Source organism: Oncorhynchus masou, chromosome 27 (genome assembly GCF_036934945.1).
Source record: "Oncorhynchus masou masou isolate Uvic2021 chromosome 27, UVic_Omas_1.1, whole genome shotgun sequence".
Lineage (NCBI taxonomy): Eukaryota > Metazoa > Chordata > Actinopteri > Salmoniformes > Salmonidae > Oncorhynchus > Oncorhynchus masou.
In genome coordinates this window covers 44,321,371-44,340,147 of record NC_088238.1, presented here as the reverse complement: position 1 = coordinate 44,340,147, position 18,777 = coordinate 44,321,371, and the positions used below count along the sequence as shown (strand labels likewise).

Sequence of the window (18,777 nt, the reverse complement as noted above, 5' to 3'; positions counted from 1 at the left end):
CACACTTACGTTTGTAACAAGTTGTATCACTTCACAATGTATCACCGCAGTATGATCTGTCACCACCCAGCTCTGGAGAAATCTGCAAACCTGCCTGGTGGATGTTCTCTTCGGCTGCTCATAGATCTGGGTCATAACTGATTGAGTTGCTCGCTGCCTTCTCTAAATTGCTCTCCTCCCGCATCCACCTGTGCCGCCTCCTTTTCTCTTTCTCTCCCCCATTTCTTTCTTTCGTTCTCCCCCTCCTCTCCAGGCTACTCGTTCCACAACGCGGGCGAGCGTCTGAGCCTAAATGAGATGGAGATGGTGGAGGATTACTGATCCAGATCTGATCAGCAGCGGCAATAGCTACTACCCGAGGCCTTCTGTCTACTAATCAGACAAACCTGATGACGAATGTGCACTGCTAGGGGATGGGGGGGGGGGGGGCTCGTATGGGGACAGGAAGGAGAGGATTGTTTCACTGACCCCCCCCCAACAACAAAAAAGAGTAGGGCTCCTCTTCCTAAATCGTTCACTTGAGTGGGTGGATGAGGTGAAAGGGGGTGTGATGGGTATCCCTTGGCACTTGTAAGACTAAGCACCTTAAACTGAACTAATGCACTTTATTATTAAGTTTGAATCATTTTTTTTATGAATACAGAATCGGTGTGTGTGTGTGTGTGTGTGTGTGTGAATCTACACGCAATGCCGTATGTATACAAGTGAAAATCTGAACTGGAAGGGTGAGGTGAATGGTTGGTGGGATAGGCTCACTGGGAGGGGGAACTCAAAGGTAGAGGGGACCTTTATTTTGAAACCTTATCAGAAAAAACAATCTTTTCTTTAAAGACAAACACTGTTGTTTTTTTGTTTTTTTAAGACAATACATTTATATAAAAAGTAAAGCTTTACAAAAAAATGGATACAAAGAAAACTTGAAGATTTGCACTTGTGTTAAAAAAGAAAGATAAAATAAAAAAACAAATGAGGTTAGGTATAGAGATTAATATTTTGTGTGTGTGTGTGTGAGGGCTGCTGTGTATCAGAAACATACTAGTCTGCACAATGTATATATTTTTTCCATTGCTTACCAAGATGTACGTCATTTGGTTCAAATTAGATACATTTTTTCTTTTTCTTTCATGAGTAGAACGTCTGTCCTCTTGTACAGAGGGACTTTCTTTGAATACTTGTGTGTGAGACCGAGAGTGAGAGGGCAATCCCACAACACATCCTTCCTCTCACCAGCTCGTCATCTCCAGATAGACGTAGTGGAAACACATACATTTGTAGAGGAGGATTATGGCTTTATGTTGTTGACCACCACTTGTTATTTTTTGTAAAAAAAAATTCTGTGTGATTTTGGAGTATGGGCTATACCCCTCCCCTGTGGTCTTCTCTCAGCCACAGTCTCTGAGCCTCTGTGAGGTTTCAAACAGACAGTGGTAAGGATCTTTAGTGTATGTGTGTGTGTGTGTGTGTACGCCTGTGTCTTTACTAATCATAGGAAAGAAGTGATCCCTACAGGTACTTATATCTGTGTGTGTGTGTGTGTGTATATATATGCATGCACATTTTTGCCTTAGAACTCTGAAAGGGTGAATGGGAGGGAATGTTCAATGACCATTGAGACATGAACTACTTTTGAGTGTACTGTGATGTTAAGTTAAAGGAGAATTAAACTATTGTTAGGGACCTAATCTTTATTTTTCATGTAAATGGCATGTTATTAGAAAGGGTCCAGACGACATATATTTTTTTTTTTGCAATTTCATTTGGTTTTGAGAAACTTACCCAGAAGCGATCGACTTCCTGGGCCTCATTCTGAAGTTCCAGGACATCCCAAAACATGAAAAACGTGAGAGCTTTTCTGTTTGTAAAAGGATGTTTTTGGAGCCTTTTCATGTTTTTTGGATGCCCCGGAACTCCCGGCTCGAGAAGTCAATCCCTGCCGGGGTACATTTTTCAACACCAAGTGAAAAGAAGGGCAAAAAGAAGGGTCTGTAAACCTTGTATAACATTCCATTTACATCCAAAATAAAGATTCTCTTAAGCGCTCTGCACAGTCAATGTGCATGTCAGTCATGTATCCTAATATTTCTAGTATAGCCTGGGGATGAAGATGACTCTTCTTCTTTGTAAGGTTAGTCCGGTTTAGTTTTCCTGGGACGTGATCACGTTGCCTTGTCGGCTTTCTTTAACTTGCGTGTGAAAGGTGTTGAGTTTCAGATTCTGCTCAAAACAATTGTCATCAAACTGTCTGTGTACAGGACGGTGCACAACATGTTAGCATATTCGTGTTACTTATGGTTGTTGCTATTGATAATGATGGTGGTGACTTTTTTTCTGAATATAAATGAACATTTATATATGAATATATATATATACAAAGAAAAAAAAAAGATTTGGACTAAGATTATGATAAGCACTTGGGGCTGCTTTTTTTTCTTCTTAATTTGTTTTTGTTTCATTACCGCCATGTGAAGTGCGTTTTGTTATTTCTTTCTTAAGAAAACTTTGAATGTATTCCCCCCCCAAAAAAAAAAAAAAAAAAAAAAAGACAATGTGATGATACCGGATATAATTTCAACAACAACAACAAAAAAACTCAGATTGAAGAGGTCTTTCACCTTTTCTTTTTTACTCCGAGGAAGAACTCTGGATGGCTACAGTTGATCCCACTGCCTCTGCAATCCTGTTCTTACAAAAACAATATTACTTATGAGAAATAAAATAGACTATTTTCTATTCCTTACTGGATTTTTGGTTGTTTACAAAACACAGATTTCTGTGGGTGCAGTTTTTTTGTGTAGAGGTGGGGTTTTGCGAGTGTGCTTCTGCAATATGGACGTTCATTGGTGTACATTGTTTTTGGCGGGAGGAGGAGGGACATCACAATGTGACAGACAAGATCCTTGCCCTTTGACCATTTAGTGGGCATGGCTCTTTGGAATTGACTGATCCTCAAGGAGCGCAGGAGAAAGAATTCAACAACAAAGTTAGTCTGTTTTTTTCTGGTTTTGGGGGAGTTCATTATTAGTGTGTCTTCCGGTTTCATTTAGTTACTTTTTTGTTGTTGAACTGCCGATCTTAACTAGACAAGTACTGAAAGAAGTATAAAGCTTAAACAAAAAGCACCGCAGAGGTGTTTTTGGTACTTCGACCACGAATAAAGGAAACAACAATATCATCGCTTTAATAGGAGAGAAAAAATGCCCTGGAGTGAAATTGTGGAGTTTTATTTTTTATCCACCAACGTAAAAGAGACAGATGGACAAATCTTTGATGGGTGGATGAGAATAAAGGAAATTTGAAGATTTTGTAAAACTGTACATACATGATGTTGACCTCAAATCTACCATTGCATTTGATTGGACTGTGTCAGCAGCATATCTTACTTTTTATCATTATACTTTTTTAAGGGGGCTCAGGGTGTGCAGTGGGAGTGTATTAACCCTGCAATGAGGGGAAATGAAAGGGTACCAGTACTGATCCCTGGGGGACACCCCTCGACACTCACACCCTGCCCTGACACTCACTATGCACTTTCTAACTGTGAGGTTCCATTACATTTGGGACGGGAGCACAGAAATAGTACAAAGGGAGGGTTGGAAAATGTAACTTTTTTAGTTAGTACCGTCTCACTGAAAACGAGATTCAAACCGAAACAAAAGACTTAGGAACACACCTTCCTCCTCCTGTATATAACCATATTTTTGTATTACCTTTTTTTTAGAAAATCACTTGGACAAAACCACAAGGCTTGATATAAAAACAAACAGATGAAAGAAATTCAAGACAGATTGAGGAACAGAGTGAATGTTCCTCAAGGAAACATGTTTTTTTTGTTGATAATACTGAGGTAAATTAACCACCTGGAAGTTCCCTTGACTTTGCCAGTGGCCCTGTCTATCATCAGGAATGGCGAAAGAAAGGACTTAACGTGGATGGAGCTGCGGACTGTAGGGACTACCAAGACTGATTGGTGATCATCGTCTGTCATCAAAATGGACTCCGCTGCAGAGCCCAGCCCAGGGTGTTTGAACAACAATCGCCAACCAATGGAGAAGGCAGGGGAGAGACAACACAAACAATGGATGTATCGGCAGACCTTCTGCCCAGATGCCCCCCCCGCCTTCTGCCACCTAGCCACTGCCTGGAGATCAACTACAAGGTGACTGCAAGAAGAGAACCATCATACAGGTAAGGGTCTATTTATATTTATACAATGGGTGGGTCTAATACTGAATGCTGATTTGGTTAAAACCGCATTCCAGCCGGTGCCTATTCCACAAGTTACCACCGGCTAAATCTATGATGTTAAAATGCCTATTTACTCTTTTCCATCTGACTGCGCAATCCACTGTCTCATCAGCCCAGCCTAGCAATTTATAAACTTGATCTCCACTATAAAAATCATCTAGACATTATCTCCCATTTCTTTTAGACGAGCATTTGGTTTTCAACAGCAGATATTTGAATAAACCTTGCTGTCTTGTCTCTCCGACATTTGCAACATTGCTTCAATATTCAAAGTCATTCTCCAGCTGTCCCATAGTAATGAATGTGTCGGGATGTGATGGACATCATTAGCTCATTTGTTATAGATGTATCCAAATGTCACTAGAAAACAGCTACTTTGCTGTTATTCTGGCTGCACTGTTTGATGTGCCTGAACGATTAGCTGTAGTTGGCTGGCTAGCAAGCAAGGGATAAGAACATTGCCAGCCAGTATGTCAATTGAACATTTAGAACAAACGACTGGGTCGCGTCCATAGATATAGAACAAAAAGACTTAACGACTGGGTCGCATCTCTGGCAACCTAACAGAATGAACGACCAGCCAGCTTGGGTAGCAAACTTAGATCTGTGTCGGGACTGTATCTCGTGGAAGTATGAACTAGTATGAATACATTTATCAAAATAATGTTTTTCATAAACATACAGTACCAGTCAGAAGTTGACACCTACTCCTTTTGACTATTTTCTACACAGTAGAATAGTGAAGACAACAAAACTATGAAATAACACATATGGAAACATGTAGTAACCAAAAAAGTGTTGAACAAATCCAAATATATTTAATATTTGAGATTCTTCAAAATAGCCACCCTTTGCCTTGATCACAGCTTTGCACACTCTTGGCATTCTCTCAACCAGCTTCATGAGGTAGTCACCTGGAATGCATTTCAAATAACAGGTGTGCCTTGTTTAAAAGTACATTGTGGAATTTCTTTCCTTAATGCGTTTGAGCCAATCGGTTGTGTTGGTATGCAGAAGATAGCCCTATTTGGTAAAAGACCAAGTCCATATTATGACAAGAACAGCTCAAATATGCAAAGAGAAATGACAGTCAATCATTACTTTAAGACATGAAGGTCAATCAATCCAGAAATGTAAAGAACTTTGAAAGTTTCTTCAAGTGCAGTTGCAAAAACCATCAAGCGCTATGATGAAACTGGCTCTCATGAGGACTGCCACAGGTATGGAAGACCCAGAGTTACCTCTGCTGAAGATGATAAGTTCATTCAAGTTACCAGCCTCAGAAATTGCAGTCCAAATAAATGCTTCCCAGATGTCAAGTAACAGACACATCTCAACATCAACTGTTCAGAGGAGACTGTGTGAATCATGCCTTCATGGTCAAATTGCTGCAAAGAAACCACTACTAAAGGACACCAATAATAAGAAGAGACTTGCTTGGGCCAAGAAACACAAGCAATGGACATTAGACCGGTGGAAATCTGTCCTTTGGTCCGAGTCCAAATTTGGGATTTTTGCTTCCAACCGCCGTGTCTTTGTGAGATGCAGAGTAGGTGAACGGATGACCTCTGTATTTGTGGTTTCCACTGTGAAGCATGGAGGTGGGGGTGCTTTACTGGTGACAATGTCAGTGATTTATTTAGACTTCAAGGCACACTTAACCAGCATGGCTACCACAGCATTCTGCAGCGATACGCCATCCCATCTGTTTTGTGCTTAGTGGGACTATAATTTGTTTTTCAACAGGACAATGACCCAAAACATACCTTCAGGTTGTGTAAGGACTAGTTGACCAAGGAGAGTGATGGTGCTGCATCAGATGACCTGGCCTCGACAATCACCTGACCTAACCCAATTGAGATGGTTTGGGATGAGTTAGACCGCAGAGTGAAGGAAAAGAAGCCAACAAGTGCTCAGCATATGTGGGAACTCCTTCAAGACTGTTGTTTAATGCCAAGAGTGTGCAAAGCTGTCAAGGCAAAGGGTGGCTGCTTTTGAAGAACACTTCTTTTGGTTAATACATGATTCCATATGTGGTATTTCATAGTTTGTCTTCTATTATTCTACAATGTAGAAAATAGTAAAAATAAAGAATCGGTAGGTGTCCAAACTTTTGATTGGTACTGTTTGTCGATCACTATTTGAAGATGTTGGTTACCCGTTGTATACAAGTCCCCTCGAAGCCGTTTGGAGGATATGGTAGCAGTTTTCCGGCGCTCAACGCACACCTGTGCCAATATATCCTCCAAACATCGGCTTCTCTGGCATTATCACTTAACTATTTAATGTTTATACGTTTTCTTCCTTAGTGAATCTACTATATATTGTTGGTAGCTATGTTGTCCTTATCACAGTTCTGTTTTCAGTGTTGTCTAATGAAGATCTTCTTTCTCTCTTTCCACAGGATTCTAACTGTTCCTAGCTGCCCTCTGTTGGAAAGGAGATGGAGCGTACTGTATCTTCAGACCTTTATTTTCCTCTTCTCTCTGCCCCCTGGTGGTAAAAGTGCCAAGCAGAAACCACAGCAGCAGAGGAACTTGAACAGTGGACTACACACAAACGTAGAGCTTTACTCATGTGTACAGTACACGCAGCTGGATTCTGGTACAAGAATTGCAAGCACACATTCTCAAAAAGACTTGCTCTTTTCTAGAACCACATTCACACACACAACTGATAGAGCCTGTCATTACACCAGTGTTTCCCAAACTCGGTCCTGGAGGCCCCAAGGGGTGCACTACACAGCTGATTCAAATAATCAACTAATTATCAAGCGCTGGTTATTCAAATCAGTTGTGTAGTGCTAGAGCATAAACAAAAACGTGCACCCCTTGGGGGTCCCCAGGACTGAGTTTGGGAAACACTGCATGACACATTCATGCACACACACACACACACACACACACACACACACAAGCGGAAAGGCTCAATACTACACACTTGAGTTCAAACTGCTATGTAAATAACGTGAAAGTATTTTGTTTTCGTCTTATTGTTTTTCTTTTCTCTCTGTTCAACATGCCTTAACTGTACAGATCTGCCTTGTATGGCAAACTCTACATGTTCAATAAACAGTAAGAGAACATAAGGACAATAGCATTTGAAGGGGAGGTCTGTTCTACTTACTGGACAGGACTGTCTTGTTGGTTAACAAGACTTGTATGTTACGTTATTTCTGTCCAGCATCTATCGCACGTTAGCATGAAAGTAGAACTGTAGAAAACCCCTTACGACAATGATGATGATGGTGGTATGCCTTTTTTGAAAGCAAGAGTGTTTCTTTTCAGATATCCAGTTTTAAATGCCTATACATGTAGTTGGTGTAGGGTAAGGAATGAGAAGTCTGGAGTATAGTGTGGAGCTGAGCTGACTTGGAAGGGTATGTTAAAAGGCCCAGTGCACCTAAAACAAACTACTTTATATATAGTATATTTCCACACTGAGGTTTGAATAATACTGTAAAACTGTTAATGCTCTTTTAGTTTAAGAGCTATTTGAAAAGACTGCCTATTTTGGTGGGATGGAGTTTTTGCCTGCATGGTGACATAGACCAATAAGAAAAAGCGTTCCAAACCTCTCTGCCAATAACAGCTAGTTTAGTTTCCCTCCCCACTCAGACCACTCCCAGACAGTCCTTGCTAAATTCTTGCTTGATAAATTGGTCTTTGCTAAGAAGCTGTTTTTGTTTATTTTTGACCATTTTTAAATAAATGAAATCACAGTAGGGTAATTAAACTGTTTCCCAGAAATGATTTGATATTGAGATGTCTGCATTGGACTTTTTTAATATCTGTCCTCTCTCTCACACACACACACACACACACACACACACACACACAGCCCCACTACATATTACTATTTACCCCATCACTAGTAATGTTTTGACGGAAAGGATTGTGACACAATGATTCACATTATGAGACTTGATTTGAAAGATGTTCAACTGTTTTATCTTGGTGCTTACCACACCTTAAAATGGAGGATATATTTATTCTTGGCGTTCTCGGAGTAGCCTAAATTGTCCCTAAACATTTGACTACTGACCATTTGTAATGACTTATGACCCTGTATATTAGAAGCGTCTACCGTAGCTAATGGTATTGAATGGCTGTATACGATTCAAGGTTTACTCAACCGATTGAGTGGCTATGATACTTGTTGCTATATGTATTCCATTATACAGTTGATAATGGGTTTGTCTCTCTTCTACTGAAGGTGCTTGGAACAGTTCTGAAACTTGTTAGTTTGTTTTTCGTATGGAGAAACCCAATACTTCCCCTGTCAGTTAGGTTGAATGGATTAATTCTTTTGAAAGTGTTTTCCTATTTAGAATCAGTTCTGGTTGGTCCGACAAGCAAGTATTATCTTCCGTTGTAGGATATGACTGTGGTTCAGGTTTTTCCATATGTTAGCATTGGCTTTCTCCCCAGCGAGCACATTTGGTTCCTTGGAAGTTGCCATACCTTTCCTAACTGGTAAAACAGAAGAAAAAAAATGTACGTTCTGAGAACAGCAGTGAAAACTTTGCCTGTTCTGGGAATGTTTATTTTTAGGTTGCAGGGAGGTTCTTACAACGTTTTACTCTGGTTCCTTTGAAGTTCCCCTCTGAGGTTTTATTAAACACTGAGAACGGAAATTCTAGGTACTTGGAAGTTTAAAAAAAATATAACTTTCTTAACTTTCACTGAAAGTTTCAATAAGAAACTGAACGTTTTAAGAACACCGCTAGCTTATTTGGGGTTAACTATTTAAACTCCAAGCACAGATCAGACACATGGAAATTGATGCAAACATTTAAAAAATTGTGACATGGCATCTGTGAGATTCGAACCTATAATCTTCTGGAATTAGTCTACTGTGCCATCAGGATGGAGCTAGTGTGCCATTGTTTTTTTTACACATACAAATCTGTTCCTTTGAGTCTATTCAAACATACCACATTTTTAAAAGGAAACAGCACTCCTCAAGCTCAGGTGTGGCCAATTAGTGGGTGCGGCCACCACACCCAAACACACTTCACAAGAGTTTTGGTGATGCTGAGAACAGAATGTATGTTTTTGAAATAACGTTCTCTGAACATTAAAGTTGTTAACAATGAGAAAATAACTTTAAATAGAACCATGAGGAAATGTTATGCTGAAGTACTGAAATTCCCACAGAAGAACATTGTTTAACGTTCTCTGAACTATGAGAACATTCCCAATTTCAAACCAGTTGGAGAATGTTCTTAAAACATTACCAAAACTGAACTTAAATGTAACCATGTTGGAACTTTTAGGAAACATTGTTAAAAGTAATGACATTTGACAAAGTGCTGAGAATGTTCCAAAGCCAAGCAACTATCCTGCAACATTCCCAGAAAGTTGTGGGAAGGACATATGCAAAATCAACACGACCAGACTCCTCCCACCAAACTAATAAACATATGGTTCTCAGAAAGTTACATTTTAGCTGGGTTGGTTTTGAATACACTCTTCAGTCCGTTTGGATCAGTTGATGTATTGGCTAGTGCAGATTGGGGAATATCTAAAATGTCACTGAAGTACTTTGTGAAGACAGAGAGAGCAGGGTATTGTCATTATTTGAATTCCATCGGTCAGATAAGGATGCCAGTGGCATGCTGGTTTGCAGTGAGTTGTGTTTCAAATGTAGCCACCAATTATTCTAGTCTGTTGTTGAATGACTGGTGGTTATCATATGTTAGTCTGTCAAGTCTCCAGCTGTTGACATTTTTCAGATTTTCTGTTAATCCTTGAAGTTCAAAAGTGATTGATGTTTTGGCATTGTGATGCCCCTGGGGGAGATGATTAATTTACCAATTTATCAAAAGATATTTTCCCTTGTTTCACCCAGTCAGCTCAATTCCATCACTTAAACTTTTTGAATGAGTTTAGTAACATAAATGCATTCAGAAAAATAACAACCTAAAGAATTGTAAATAGTTTGGTTTTTGTTTGTTTGAAGAGAACCAAAAGTGATTAAATAAAATGCTTTTGATGGATATGACTAAGAATGTTATTTTTGTTTTTCCCTATTCTTACCATAAATTGTGTCATTCCTTTTGCTCAGAGAAACGTATGAAATGGAACATGCATAAGCATTATTTGTAAGCATCAATATGATGGTCGGACTATTTTTTTTATCCACATTAGGCAACACACCTTGGAAAGGCAGTAACTCACAACGGTCACTCAGAGAATGAGTGGCCAAAAGGCAGTTTTAGCATGGACAGCGCCATTGAGGGGTTCCACTATTTTAATGTAGTCAACTGGGTGGAAGTTCCGACTTTACTGGCTGATCCCTCTTGATGAAACTGTTGGAATCATGTCCAACCGGGTCATCAGGAGGGATCAGCAAATTGTGAAGAAAATTCACAACTTCAAAATGGAGATTGCCTCAATGCGCTCAGATGCCATAAAGGGAATGCTTTCTGTGGTCACCACAAAACCGTTCAAACGCACCCCTAAGCATGCACCTTCTGTGGAACACAAGAAACAAATTTGCCTCGAGGGGAGAATCTCAATTAGTTTTGCTCGCCACCTCTCCACTTTGAAAAATGTCAAAAGTAGTGGAGGAAACGAGCTGAATCTCAAATCACCCCCTTCTCCTTGGCCCTCCATAGATCGATCCAAGGTCACTTAGGGTCTTAACTTACTGTTGAGTTAGAGTGGTAGAATACACAAGGTGTAAGTTTTGCAATTTGGTTGTGCATCAGCAGTTCTCTTGTTCTGTCAGTTACTGACAGTCACTCAATTGTCAGCCCCCAAAAATGTTTTATTGGTAAGTTAGTCTAGCCAGTTATGTAAACTTATAGTAATCATGGTCGAATACCGACCGGACATGCAGTGCCTGGGGGCCATGACCTCCAGCAGGCCCCCATTGATTTTGTTAGGTCACTCAGATATAATTACATGGTATAAGCCATGGCAGAATTGCTGGAAATTAGCTTTAAAAAATGCAAAAATGTATCTCTGCCCATGGCAAAATATGTAGAATTGTATAAAATTGCAACACAAAATCTCCATGGAAAAATGTAGACCTACAGAAAACTTGCTTTAAAAGCGGCAATATTTTATCTACACCCCATGGATTTTTTTTTTGAATTGCAGGAAATTAACTTTAAAATGTACATTTCTCTCCACCATCAAGAGGGAAAACAATTTTGCCCTGGATGTAGCAGTTAATTACAGCCTATGATTGCCATTTCGAACCAAGCAGCTCCAGAGTGAAGTGCTGTCCCCAACACGCACTCAGATATGTTTGGCGTTTGCCTCATTATAGGAAATGTGTGTTTGTTTGTGTTGGATTTCATTGCTTGACTCAAAACATATGAAATACCTCCCAAATGATACGTTTAACAGTTAAAGTATTTCTAGTCAATTGTTCATTTGAATTTCATGTGCATTTTATTATTAAAATATGGAACATGAATCGCATCATTCAAGTCACTAGTGTGTCCCGAAGTCGATGGGTTTACTGATCCCCTTGCCACTCGATGGAAGTCATCCTCTGGAGTTTCGTCAGCAACACGTGACAACGGAGGGCCCTACGTACGAGTAGGTAGCAGCAAGGGGCTGGTTTGGGATTCACAGAAATGCGCTCATATGAAATAAGACTCCCCTTCTCCACTCGCGCTACAGGGGTAGAATCCCAAATTAAATGTGTAAAGTGATCAAAACAAAATTTAGCTGGATGTGCAAGACATTTTATGGATAAAAGGATAAGTCGTGTATCGTTTTAAAACGGGTGCATGTTTTTCTCCTTTGAGAAAACAGCCAATTCAAAGGGGGTGTGGCATATTCTGAAAGAATGCCGCGCGAGCTGCTGAAAGGGTACTTATGGGAAGATCTCAAATGGCTAACTCCTTGTCTCCTTCTCAAAACCCATTGGAGGAGAAGGTAATTGGAGCGGAACCTCTGACTTTCTCATCTAATGGGTTTTGGATGACACTTCTCCGTCCGGCTACTAACAAATGACCACTCTTTTCGACCACTTATCAGTATCCAGTTCACGGGGAGGAGGACAGGAGTCGAGGACAGACTTTTTCCAATGGAGACTCTCCCAAGGAGCTATGTCCTCTGCCATTTTTTTACCCTATTTTGACCCATTCCTCCATGCAGACCTCTAGAGGAGATCTGCATGGAGGAATGAGTCAAAATACCAGCAACAGTGTGTGAAAACCTTGTGAAGACTTACAGAAAACGTTTGACCTCTGTCATTGCCAACAATGGGTACATAAAGTATTGAGATAAACTTTTGTTATTTTCCACCATAATTTGCAAATAAATTCATTAAAAATCCTACAATGTGATTTTCTGGATTTTTTTTCTAATTTTGTCTGTCATAGTTGAAGTGTACCTATGATAAAAATATGAGAGAAGCCTGTAATTTTCAAGTGGAAGAACTTGCACAATTGGTGGCTGACTAAATACTCTTTTGCCCCACTGTATTTTTGTCCTCCCGGTTTCTTTCTTTGAGGACATTATTAACATGCTTCAGCAGATGAATGTTCTATCACAGACTGAGCAGTCATGTTGTTTAACTCCTAGGTGAGTCTGAATATGTTCAGTTAGGCGTCTTTTCTGATAGCTTTTTCCACAGTCACCACAGCTACAATGATTTCACTCCTGTGTGAGTCAATAAATGCTTCTTTAGGGCCCCATTCTGACTGAATCTTTTCCCACAGTCTCCACAGTGAAATGGCTTCTCTCCAGTGTGAGTCAGTGTGTGCGTCTTTAGGGCCGACTTCTGCCTGAAGCTTTTCCCGCAGTCTCCACAGCTAAATGGTTTCTCACCTGTGTGAGTCAGTATATGCTTACCTAGGTCTCCCTTCAGATAGAAGCCTTTCCCGCAGTCTCCACATATAAATGGTTTCACACCTGTGTGAGTCTGTATATGCATCTTTAGGGACCCCTTCAGAATGAAGCTCTTCCCACAGTCTCCACAGCTAAATGATTTCACTCCCGTGTGAGTCAGTTTATGCGTATTTAAGGTCCCCTTCTGCCTGAAGCTTTTCCCACAGTCTCCACAGCTAAACGGTTTCTCTCCTGTGTGAGTCAGTGTATGGTTCCCTAGGTGTTCCTTCTGACTGAAGCTTTTCCCACAGTCGCCACATATAAATGGTTTCTCTCCTGTGTGAGTCTGAATGTGTCGGTTTAGAGTAATCTTGTGATAAAACCTTTTCCCACAGTCACCACAGATAAACGGTTTCTCTCCTGTGTGAGTCTGAATGTGTCGGTTTAGAGTAATCTTGTGATAAAACCTTTTCCCACAGTCACCACAGCTAAACGGTTTCTCCCCAGTGTGAGTCCGTATATGCGCAGTTAGTTCCTGGCTCTGATAGAAGCTTTTCCCGCAGTCACCACAACTAAATGGTTTCTTTCCAGTGTGAGCCAGTTTGTGCACAGTTAGGTTCCCCTTGACAGTGAAGCTTTTCCCGCAGTCACCACAGCTAAACGGTTTCTCTCCTGTGTGAATGCGTACATGGTTCCCTAGGTGTTCCTTTTGACTGAAGCTTTTCCCACAGTCACCACAGCTAAATAGTTTCTCCCCCGTGTGAGCCAGTTTGTGCACAATTAGATCCAATGGTGGGCTGCTGTTAAGTCCTACTTGGTCGCTGCTTGTAGCAGAGCTGTGACTGGAGGATGTGTTTTGACTATCTGGAGGGTCAAAGGGAATGTCGAGACCCTTTAGGTGGGTCACAGTCCCAAAAGGTTTGAGATCAACTGGTTTGGAGTCAATCTCTCTGTTCTCCATAGTCTGTTCAGTCATGGACTGAAGTGGGTCCTCCTGATCACATTCATTTTTCACACAGGTCGGAGGGAATTTGAACTCTGTGATGTCAGCCTCCAACCCTTGAAACCGCTCTTCGTCTTGACTGATCCGAAGTTCCTCCTGTTCCTCTTTGATCTGTGTGGGCTCTGGGTCCTCCTGCCCCAGACCGGAGCTCCACTCCTGCTCACAGTGCTGCTGCTCAGGGGGAACCTTCTCTTCAGAGACAGCAAGAGAGAACTGCAGGGAGTCTGGAGGGAAGGAGAGGAGAAGCAGAGGTTACATTTATAGTCTTTTATAGTCTTGATACAGACACTTATTTAATCACATATATCAATTGTTTATAAGTTCAATTCATTTTGTAGGCTATACATTCGCAGTGAAAATTAGCTTTTGACTAAACCTGGCACATTTACATGGGTGTTGTAATATTGATGTTGATTAATGTGCATTGTCCCCTATTAATAAATAAATCTGAACAGAGAATGTTGTTTCTCATGGTCTGAGAGTCTTTAGGTGCCTTTTGGCAAACTCCAAGCAGGCTGTCATGTGCCTTTTACTGAGGAGTGGCTTCGTCTGGCCACTCTACCATAAAGGCCTGATTGGTGGAGTGCTGCAGAGATGGTCGTCCTTCTGGATGGAGAGGATCTCTGGAGCTCTGTCAGAGTGACCATTGGGTTCTTGGTCACCTCCCTGAACCAAGGCCCTTCACCCCCGATTGCTCAGTTTGGCTGGGCGGCCAGCTCTAGGAAGAATCTAGGTGGTTCCAAACTTCTTCCATTTAAGAATGGTGGAGGACACTGTGTTCTTGGGGACCTTCAATGCTGCAGACATGTTTTAGTACCCTTCCCCAGATCTGTGCCTTGACAAAATCCTGTCTCGGAGCTCTATGGACAATTCCTTGGTTTTTGCTCTGACATGTACTGTCAACTGTGGGACCTTATATACACAGGTCTTTCCAAATAAATTCCAATCAATTTAAAATGACCACAGTTTTAGAAACAACTCAAGGGTGATCAATGGAAACACGATGCACCTGAGCTCAATTTCAAGTCTCAAAGCAAAGGGCCTGAATATTTACGTAAATAAGGTATCTATTTCTGTTGTTGTATTGAGGTAGTGTGTGTAGATTGAGGGAAAACATTTACTTAATCCATTTTAGAATAAAGCTGTAACGTAAAAAAAATGCGTAAAAAGGAAAGGGGTCTGAATACTTTCCGAATGGACCCCCGGGCCTGGGTCCTGCGGATGAAGCCCGAGCTGGAATGTGAAGCTAACTGAAGCTGGTTAGCTTTAGAAAACCCTGAGTAGATCTAGGTTGCTTCGTATGATACCCCTCAGGGATATCTAGTAGGGCTGTTGCGGTGACCTTATTACCACCACACCAGCAGTCATGATCCTAGTAAAATGCCCACATGACCATTGAGTGACAATCTCCTTTTATACACTCTGGCAGCCTGGTCTCATAAACTAGACATAACACAGTAAATGTAAATCCAGAAACTAAAAGTAGTATGATATGTTTTGTTTGGTATTGTTACATAAGACAGATGGTTACGTGAACTTCTAGCAAGAAAATGGTTGCGAGTTCAAATCTCATCACGGAGGACTTTAGCATTTTACCTAAAAAGCAGCTTTTCAACTACTTACTACTTTTTAGCTACTTTGCATGTTACCTAACCCTTTTAGCTAACCTTAACCCTTTAACCTCACTCCTAACCCTAACCCCTAGCCTAACTAACGTTAGCCAGCTAGCTAACATTATTAGCCACCTTTTATTTCAAATTCATAACATTTTGTACATTTTGCAAATTCCTAACATAGCATACGAATTGTAATTTGTAACTTATCATACTAAATGGAGTGTCTCAGATTTACATATAGAACAATACAAAATGCTCTGAGACCAGGTTGCAGCAACTCTGGACATGTGTTGGTAGTACCCAACTTGCTAACCACCATCAGGTCACTAATAGCCTATTACTCAGGGTTCTATTGTCCCTCTAACCGCTCTGACATCAATGCAGGGGCGCAACTTTCACTGGGAACATGACGACTCCCCCACATTCTAAAATTGCATTTTTGTCCCCCCCCCAGTTTTATAATCGCACTCTGATAATTGAAAAAACACAGCACCGGTGTGCTTTAGGACCATGTGGATGCCTCAGAGCGGTTGGGTAGGCTGTTTCAGACTGCTGGATTTAGGACCGTATGGGACACCACAGAGCATGCGGACAGTCTGTGTGAAGGCAAAGTTTCTGAACGGCTGGCGTATAGGACCAGCACCGGAGAGATGATCAGGGGCATCTGCTGTCTGTGTTGAGCTTTTTTCCCCTGAGTTGTAAAAGCAAACAGAGCAGAAACGGGCTACTCTTTATTTGACTGATCTAGCTGGCAAGGTAACTGCTGTTTGACAGAAAAAAATATCGTATTTATTCCCAATGCTGAGGTAGTAGTGTAACTGACATGTTACGTTAGCCAGGGTTTCATCCCCCCTCGACTGAAGTCAATGAACTAACGTTCGGCTCGAGCTAGCCTTTATCTATCTGTCAGGTAGCGGTATCTAACATCTGTTGAGTATGGAAATGTTTTGTAGCCTTTGTTTTGTCCCATTTCAACAGAAGTACATTTTATGATGTACCATTAGCTAGAGCTAGCCAAAAGCTAGCTAAAAGTTTGCTAGCTAGTTTAACAACTTTAGCTATTATTTTTGCCTCAAATCACTATTTTACCAGAGGCCAAATGATTGAAGACCGATATATTCTGACGTTTCTTCAACGTAATGTGAGTTTTTATTAGTCAGTATAACAAAGTAACGTTATTGATCTGTCAAGTTTCCCGAGCTAATTTCCTACTTTTCACACCGACACATTATAAACAACTCTACATGTTTCAATGTCATGGTGCAGTCAGTACACAACACTATGCTCATCATGTCTTAGCAGAATCAGATGGTGACAGGTGTCCCAGCAGAGTCAGACAGCCAGGGAAGACCAGTCTACAGAGCTCAGCTGAATTTTGCATTATAACAATCAGTAAATGGATACAATGTCCCATTGATGGGTAGGCAACAGTCTGGGATCTGGGAATAATGATCATTTCAATTATTGAACCGTTATATTGTTCAAGAATAGAATCAATGTATAAATGTACACCAAGGTAATTCTTTGTCAAGCCTCATCGGAGAAGGAGCAGATGGTGACAGAGGTCTCATCAGGGTCAGGCAGCCAGGGAAGACCAGTCTGTGATGGCTCAGAGGTGAACTCTTGCAGATACAACACTTTATTCTCTCAGTGCGTCAAACACTGGACAAGCAAGAAGCTTCAAAAGATTGAAACTATTTTAAGGCAGTCTGACAAATCTCTAAAGTTGATTTTAAAACTGTATCAAGGGTTGATAATGGCTTTCGCCGATGACACTGAAACATGTCAAACTAAAATGTGAGGAAGACCTGGGAAACACTATTGATGATGAATGGATAGAGATGTTAGAATGCCCAGTCATGTTCATATAATCTCAAAAATAAATAACTGCAGTGTAAGACCATCCATAGAACATACTATATTTATTTTATTGTTCTGTTATTTATTGTTATTTATTTATTTTGTTATTTATTGTTCTGTTTAGTATTCAGTGCCTCCTACTGGCCCTCCAACACTAGCATCTGGTCTCCCATCCAGGGACTGACCAGGACCAACCCTGCTTAGCTTCAGAAGCAAGGTGGTATGCTGCTGGCTCTTCTATATGCCAGTGAAACTGAACATCATGCACTCAGAAATGTCATTCCTCTGCTGGAGATGTAAAACACAAAAGGGGACATATATGTTATGGTCTTGTGTTGGATGGCTTAATTCTGGCAGTGTTTTTTTCATCTCAGTATATCTACAAATTCTCCCTTAAACATATTTAATAACGGTATCTTACATAGCTTGATGACTGTTGTCATTCTTGCTTACTTTTTGTTGTTCTAAATAGAGACTGCTAGAAGCGTCATGGGTCATATTAGATTGTGTGGAAATTCAGGAAATTAGCGTTTAGATATTCCACAAAGTGGGATGACCCCCTCAGACCCCCCGCCAAGTTATGTCCCTAACACTTCTAAAACCAAAAGGTGCCCCCTGCATGTTGCATCAATGCAAATGCATTAGAAAATCACATCAAACACTTGTCCTCAAAACAGTATCGTGATTTTAAAACTCACCTCACTGTGATTATTCAAATTGAAAATTGTTTAACAACAGGTTGAAACCAAGTGGAAAACATGGTCGTTGTGGATGTTGTTTGATAGCCTAAAACGAAATGCACAGCGCGTTCAATCTAAGCATCATATATAGAAGGGTTTTCATTATCTATCTGGCCCTTAACCCCGTGGATATCGACAGTGCCACAAAAGCATGCTCCATTTGCAGAATCGATATCCATGCTCATAAACCAGGATCGCTAAAATAATACAAATGAGTGTTTACAAACCCCAAAAAATACATACGAACCTATTCTACATAGTTGTATCTCTGGTGTGAACCGCAGCAGTCTCCGTAACCGATCATTCTCCTCCTGGTACTCCGCTACCGCTTTCTCAACTGCTTCGAAAATCTCCACAGCAGCAGACTCCGTTAAACGCTCATTTAAAAATAAACGCAACAACTGTAGTTTAGACATTTTTCAGTGGATCAAGTTGGGTAGCCTATGCCGTATGTAAATGATCTTTGGTTCAGTCAGTGTGTCTTTCTTTTGTCCACACAAGGAATGCAAAATCGTAAA

The 18,777-nt window shown here is 40.8% G+C and overlaps 2 protein-coding genes and 1 long non-coding RNA gene across 6 annotated transcripts in view; 2 read left to right on the top strand and 1 right to left on the bottom strand.

Annotated features, from left to right (window-relative positions):
• LOC135516255 (GRB10-interacting GYF protein 1-like) overlaps positions 1-2,531 on the top strand; it is a 34,170-nt gene extending 31,639 nt beyond the window's left edge. For all 4 annotated transcript variants that reach the window (XM_064940410.1, XM_064940411.1, XM_064940409.1 and 1 more), the window contains one exon: positions 254-2,531. In XM_064940410.1, coding sequence (XP_064796482.1) covers positions 254-321 — 68 coding nt within the window. In that variant the 3' untranslated portion in view covers positions 322-2,531. The remainder of the gene's footprint in view (positions 1-253) is intronic.
• LOC135516258 (uncharacterized) lies at positions 2,532-10,246 on the top strand. Its single transcript, XR_010451914.1, has 2 exons — positions 2,532-4,185; positions 6,650-10,246. It is a non-coding gene; the product is annotated as an uncharacterized LOC135516258 (long non-coding RNA).
• A 1,293-nt stretch (positions 10,247-11,539) lies between these two features.
• On the bottom strand, positions 11,540-18,775 carry LOC135516254 (gastrula zinc finger protein XlCGF57.1-like). The gene is made up of 2 exons (XM_064940407.1): positions 18,507-18,775; positions 11,540-14,267 (listed from the first exon to the last, which is right to left on the bottom strand). The coding sequence occupies exons 1-2, from the start codon at positions 18,673-18,675 to the stop codon at positions 12,856-12,858; spliced, it is 1,581 nt and encodes a 526-aa protein (XP_064796479.1). The 5' UTR covers positions 18,676-18,775; the 3' UTR covers positions 11,540-12,855.
• Between the last annotated feature and the right edge of the window lie 2 nt (positions 18,776-18,777).